The 6,942-nt window shown below is 41.6% G+C and overlaps 1 protein-coding gene across 1 annotated transcript; it reads left to right on the top strand.

Moving 5' to 3' along the window:
* The first annotated feature begins 755 nt into the window (after positions 1-755).
* Positions 756-1,439, top strand: LOC120358476. Its single transcript, XM_039452863.1, has 2 exons — positions 756-841; positions 885-1,439. Exons 1-2 carry the CDS (start codon positions 756-758, stop codon positions 1,309-1,311), a joined length of 513 nt encoding a protein of 170 aa, XP_039308797.1. The 3' UTR covers positions 1,312-1,439.
* Positions 1,440-6,942: the final 5,503 nt, after the last annotated feature.

Raw genomic sequence — 6,942 nt, forward strand, 5'->3', positions numbered from 1 at the left:
AAAGAGATAAAGCGATATTATCGAGCGAGTCCGCCGTTCGAACGTCGACTCGCCTCCCCCGCGTCGTAACTTTTTCATGAATAATCCCCGGGCTAATTTGAATAAATTATAACCGACGGCGTTTGACGGGAGGGGAAGAGGGGGGAGAGGCCCGAATTCTCGGCGACGCTATTGATAGCCGTGAAAACGGGAAGGGGCAGGGGCGGGGGGGGAGGGAGGTCCTCTCCTGCTGCGGACGTGCTAAAGTAGAAGGATCTCTGCGGCTTCCATTAATTCCTTTGTCTTGCGATCCTGTCACGCGGCCTCGGGGGCCGATTTTCAAGGACCTTTTTTCGCGGAGTCCATTAAAATATCAATTAAAACGGCCGTGTCCATCTCGCCTTCTCGCGGGACCGAGCCTTTATTTCTCGGCGGTTACGGCGAGATCGATCTGTATAACTGCACCCGATCGACCCCCGGCCCATTGTTAGGTCAAGCAGTTTCCATTGTCTCAGGAGAAGCGCAAAGAGGAGAGAAGTTTCGTTCGCGGACGATGGCAAAAATGTGTCTCGCATCTCATTTCATTTCGAGCGTATAAAATTACGTTTAATCCTGAATTCTTTTTTCAAGTCAAACAATGTTACCGCTTTATCTGGAATTGATTGGCTTTTACTTTCGCGAGTTCGTACACGGGAAACCGATTTAATTACCGAAACCGACGAAACGCGTAACGCGGGCAATTACCGCGGAAGAGCATCGACACGCGGACACCGGATATGTTTCGCAACAATAATGCTGTCAGAGTCAAGCCGCGCGATCGTGAATGCGCGCATTCATCCGGCCCGATAATCCAACTTGAAAGGTACACGTCGGGGGTTTTTTCTACTTACTACAACGGCGCTCAGAAGCACGTACGTAACGAACAAACGTTTCCGGAATACCTGTTACCTAGGGCGCTGGAAAAAATATGGGAAACCCCATCCTTGGAGAACGAGTAAGGGAGGCAGCGGCGTCGGAGGAGGGGAGGGGGTGGGGGTGGAAAGGAGGAGGGGGAGGGATGGAGGTCGGTTTACCCCACGTAGAAGGCGCGCACGGATTGGCGTGTCCACGTGTGTGTGTGTGTGTGTGTGTGTGTGTGTGTATGCTTGCGTGTGTGTGTGTGTGTGTACGCGGCGCTCACACGAATGCGGGCGCGTACTCGCATGCGAGCGAGCGCAAGGGTTGAATTTTAATTATTTTCTCTTTGGTAGGTATAATATTTCAATGCTCGGCGGAGCCTGGCCGACCGGGCTCGCCTCTCGCCGCCATCTCTGTCAAGTAATGTTATTATAATTATACGCGTGTGCGCTTGGTCGGTCATTTCTTGTGCCCGTCCATCCCCCGGCCAACCCCCGTCGCTCCACACACGGCGCATCCTCTGTCCGTCTTTCTCCTCTTTCTCGCCGTCTCCGCCTCGCCACCCTCTCGCGAGCGCTCTCTTTTCGCTCGCCTCTCGTAGCCCGCTCTCTCGTTCCCTATGCCCGGGTATTGTGCAATTAAAATGTCGTAATTGTCCGCCGGAATTCATCTTGAAATTCGTGCCTAACCAGTCGGCACACCGCATTGACGTCCGTCCTCCTCAAGCGCGTACGTTGTATACTCGAGTAACGTACGCGAGGCGATTCAAAGCGATCTTTTGAATATTTATGGGGACAGTTTGCTAATTTCTTACATAAAGCTTGAAGGAATTTATTTGAATTTTATTCGAGAACGTAACAAGTCTGTGGGTAATTATTTTGCGAATGTGAGAATATTGTAGAACCATATTTGCCACGTTTAATGTTTTATGTTCTAAAGTCAAGCTTGTCCGAACTTTCACACACGAGTAAAATACTTTCTTCTTTTGCTAAGTAGAAAGAAGGAGAAATATAAGAGAGAGAGAGAGAGAGAGAGAGAGAGAGAGAGAGAGAGAGAGAGAGAGAGAAAGAATAGATCATTGTATAATATCATATTTATTGCGCCATTTGCGAAAATCTTGGTCCTTTTTGGAGTTGCTTTTTATTATATTGTGTCAACAAGTATTATATATTGTAAAAGTGAACTGTAAAGAGCCGTCTATAACCAAAAGAAAGTTCCATTTGTGTTATTTATAGCTATCCTGTATCGGTGAAAATGAATCTGAAAAGAGAACTATTTTTTATAATCACAACGTTCATACGAGAAAGAAACAGGAATGCTAGAATGGTAAATGACAGATGCCATAAAAAACATTTGTAATAAATTTGGAAAATTTCCAATGTTTTTTAGTATGTACCATTTTTGTTGTTTTCTTAAATTTATACATTATAACCGTAAAATATTCATTTTTTTAAAATTTATATTTGTTTATACAAAATAGCAGTAAATAAGTTAAATGACAACAATTTTTTTTATTATTGATCATTTTTTAAGTCACCTTTCTAACAATATACGTTTTGTCGTAATATTTATTAGTAATTGACATGATTCTGCGAAAAAAGCGAAGATTTTTATCTTTTATTTAATGTTACGTTATTATTAAAATAAAGTATGATGACATAAACGATTGTAAGATATTTGGGCTAAGTAAGATTTATTTAATACACTTTTTGAAAACTCTATTTAATAAAAATTCTAAAAGAAAAATTATTTAAAAGCCTTTATTTAATAGAATTGATTTTTTTAAATATAGTTTTAAATATTGAAAGTAAAATTTTAAAATTATATTTAATATTTGAAATGTTTAAAAAATAATAAACAAGATGGGTCCTTATTCGGCACAAATATTTCATGTAAAAGACCGTGAGGTGAATTCGTGGACAAGCTTACTCTAACTGAATCTATCATTTTTAAAAATCAATAATATTTTCATTACAATATCATAAAAATATCAACGAAAAATTCTTTCTATTAACAAACATATTAATTTTATTTAAGTAATAGTTTTTTTAATTCGCGACCGTATCTTTATATAATACGTTAGTTTAAAAAGGCATAAATTCCGTATTTGTAGTAACCGCCGTTTCATTCACGAGGAATTTTATTACTCGCGAATTCCTTTGAGAGACGAATCCACATAGTACATGCGATGATATGTGCACAAATATAAAAATAATGAATTGCGAATCTCGCGATCGCCAAGCCGTGGTAACTACTATATTACCACGTACATCAGTTACGTACGTTACGCAAAAGGAAGTCCTCGTGTAACCGGAAGCATGTACACAGCGGCAAAGATTCCGGCGAAAAAAATCCATAAAGGGTGCCCAACAAAGGTACGACTAATTTCGGATACTCTGCGGAAAGTAACACAAACTGAAACTTGTAATATAATATAAACATCTCGTGTATCCACACGGCGTTTTGCATCAAAAGAATACGTCGCGGCTGGGTCGCGGTCGATGCTCGCCGCGAACGGAAGGCGAGTCGTCGTCGTCGTCGTCGACGGCGGCGGCGGCGGGATAAAGCTGGACGGCGTATGTATGCGATCACCTGAAATTCAGAATTGCAAATTCTTTAATTCACGGGACGCGATGGCGACGTCGACGACGGCGGCGTCGGCGGTCGCGCGCAACGTAGGTCCTCCGCTCCTCTCTCGGCAGGAAAATACCTTCGCCTGACCTATACAAACATCGCGGGAGACGAGGGATGTGTATTCAAAAATTTACATAGGTACATTCTGATTAAAGTGTCCTAGAAAGCAAATCTAATACAGTAGCGCGAGCGCGCCAAGTCCCTCCGCTCTCTGCCTCTCCCTCCACCCCCTTTCATCGCTTTTTCCATCTCATGCGGTGGGTGGGAGGGGGTTAAGGGGGTTGGAGCCTTTTCGGAGTGCGAGAACGCGGAATTGTGTGCGGGATGTGGATTATTACGTATCCTTCGGAAAGTTTCCGCCGGACCGGAGAATATCGGGGCCGAATGCGAGGGATGAAAGGACTGGATGTGTCTCGCCGCCGTGTCCAGTATATCATGATAATCGCGGGATTTATTACTCGTTACCGAGGTTTATTATCCCGGTAACGCGCTAGGGTGAACGTGACGAGAACGTAGAAAACAAATAAAATCACGGAGCGAGAAGGACACTCAAAAAAAAAGAGGGGACCGGCCGCGCGCGGCTCACGACGGAACGCCCGTAATAAATTTCCGCGATTGATAATGACGGAGAAAATTCGACCACGGACGCGCTGTCGAAAGGAAGGAAAAAAAGAAGGAGAAGAAAGGAAGAAGAATTTGTTATTTCAACCGCGGACATAAGTGAGATGCGTCTTGCGTCCGCGATATGCGAGAGCGACGAGAGGGCGCATTCCACGCTCGGCGATTGGATTCGCCAATTAATCACCGGCGGAGCACCGCGGCGCAGATGAAAGAATAACGACGCGGAAACGAAACGAAATTTAAATATTCTCGCGTCGCCCGCGAGGAGGAAGGCCGAGGGGGTAGTAGGAAAGGACGACGCGTATCGCGGGCATTCCTCCCCTGGCGGTGCCGACCGAAGGGGCGGCGAAGGGACGGGCGAGCACGGGTATAATTGCAAAATTGCATTAGCTTTGTGTTCTTCCGCCGTTCGCCCAGACGTAAGAGATACGCGTGTGTGGCGCGTTGCAACGGACGATTTATACGAATTGTCGTTTTCTTTTTTCTCCTTCCCGCCTGCCCCCCTCCAGCCTTACCCTCTCTTTTCGTTCAACGTCACCCCGATCCGCCGCGCGTACGTCGCTAAGTGACTCCTTGCCCGGGTTAAGGGGATGCTGAAGCTACCCCGTTTCACCGATCAAAAGCGATTTTCTTCGGCATGTTATGTTTCTAATTGCATTTACAGATTTATTAGTCCTTTTTTTTATAATTACGGTATAGATATAAATGTAACTTGTGCCGAGAACGAAGAAAAATTAAGAAATTGAGTTCTATTTTACTTACTCTTGATTTAATATGATGTTTACAGCTGTCAACGCGTGCCAATATTTGCTTCATACAAAAATTTTGCAATCTGTTTTGTACAAAACGGAAATGGTCTGAGATATGGATTATATAATAAAACAATAGTGTTATGAGATTTTAGATTTTGGCCCGGGTACTTAATATGAAAGATTAGTGTGCTTGAAAATTTGTACATCTGCATGCGTGCAATGTTGACGTAGCAGTGTCGTAATTAATGTTTCATAAATTGTACGTAGGGGAGAGTCTTACAGTACCGGGCAATTGCTTTTAACACTAGATAGCAGCAGTTTACTGCTATGACTGACTTTGTACCTCCCTATGTAACATATTTGGGCGATTCCCATTTCTGTTTAGTAGTGAAGAATACGTCAGGATGAAACCATATTTTTGTAACGTTCGAGTGTTGTTCAAGAAAAAGAAAAAAATATTTTCTTTTTCACTTGTAAACATTGCAAAAAATGGCATTGATATGTATGCGCGTAAGCCGTCGTTGAGTCGGTAAAACTTTAGCAACCCTTTAAGGAGGCAATAAAAGAACCGCGTGCACTCGTCCGGATTCAATGAATCGTTGAATTGCCATTGTAATTTAACGAAGGAAAGGCGTAACATTTGTCTTTGGGCGGTGTGCTGTTAACGTTAATGCGGCGATAGTTCTTCTCGCGTTTAATTTTCCCTTCGCAACGTTGACGTTTGGTTCGATCTTATCGCGGGAACACATCGTGAATCCCTTCGTCTAGTTGCGCGAGTCGATAGCATCTACGGGAGCATCGAATCTCCTCGTTTGAGGTTCGATGCGAACGAAGGATCCGAGGGTCGCGGAGAGGACGCTGAGAGCAAGAGAGAAAGAGAGATAGAGAAAGGGGGGAGGAAGCTCGTCGTCTACAACCGTTATTTGCACGGTTTTGAGCACGAATCTTCCTTCCCACTCCTCTCGCGCGCGACCCTTAAACCAGCTCGCCATTTCCCCAGCTCGTTTCGTTTCTCCGGCGACAAATAAGCAACAGAACGAACCGCGGCCCTATCTCGCGCCGGTTACGATTGCTCGAGAAACGCGCCAGATTCCTGATTCCAAACCACTCTCTCTCCTCCCGACTGAAATTTATCTTCTTCGGTCCCGACCCACGCGCCAGACACCACCCTGCCAGAATGTCGTTTCAAATTCGGATCGGATCCTTATCTCCGCCTGTTGGATACATTTTAATCGAAATTGTAGGGACATCCTTGCGCGACATTCACATTTGAATACTAAACGTATAAATAACTTTTTGACAAGATTCCGTTTTTATAAAATAAGGATGTAAGAGAAAGAAATTAATGTAAGTGCCGTTCTGATTACTTTAATAATTTATTAATACAATTTGCGAAAGATTTTACATTTTTGGTGGCATTTAGAAAAGCTTTTATTTTCTGTCGTTTATCATAATCGATATATTTGAAAAAAAATAAAAATAAAAATTTACTAATAAATATTTAAAAAACTAGCTAATTCAATTTAAATGAACAAATAATTAAAACTGTGAACAACATGTTGGATTATAAATTCTTTAATCAATATTATAATTTGCCTAGTATTTTTGGTGAAATTAAGAAAATCTTATTATTTTTTGTTTATCACAATCAATGTCAATTAAAATTTAAAAATAAAAATTCTCAAATAAAAATTTAAGAAACTCTAATTCAACTTAAATATCCTTATAACTGAAATATTGTCAACGATATTGATTATGAATTCTATATTAATGTTATAATTTGCTTAGTATTTTATCTTGAATTTTATATTTTTTGTATTTAAAAAAATTTTTATTATTCCTCATTGTTTGTCACAAACAGTGTCAATATATGGCAGTTGAACAACACTCGTATCAAACAATGCATTTATATTTTGAGTACACATATATATATATATATATATATATATATATATATATATATATATATATATATATATATATACCACTTGTGAATCGGCTAAATTGACTGAAATAAGATATGATTCTTACCGTTTGCTTTTCTTTATATGTAAGCTTG

The sequence above is a fragment of the Solenopsis invicta genome, chromosome 8 (genome assembly GCF_016802725.1).
Source record: "Solenopsis invicta isolate M01_SB chromosome 8, UNIL_Sinv_3.0, whole genome shotgun sequence".
NCBI lineage: Eukaryota > Metazoa > Arthropoda > Insecta > Hymenoptera > Formicidae > Solenopsis > Solenopsis invicta.

Excerpts from the sequence above, each read along its gene's own strand:
- LOC120358476 (XM_039452863.1), top strand. The coding sequence starts at position 756 with ATGTTTCGCAACAATAATGCTGTCAGAGTCAAGCCGCGCGATCGTGAA. Across the intron at positions 842-884 it reads CCGATAATCCAACTTGAAAG|AAGCACGTACGTAACGAACA; the intron begins GTACACGTCGGG and ends AACGGCGCTCAG.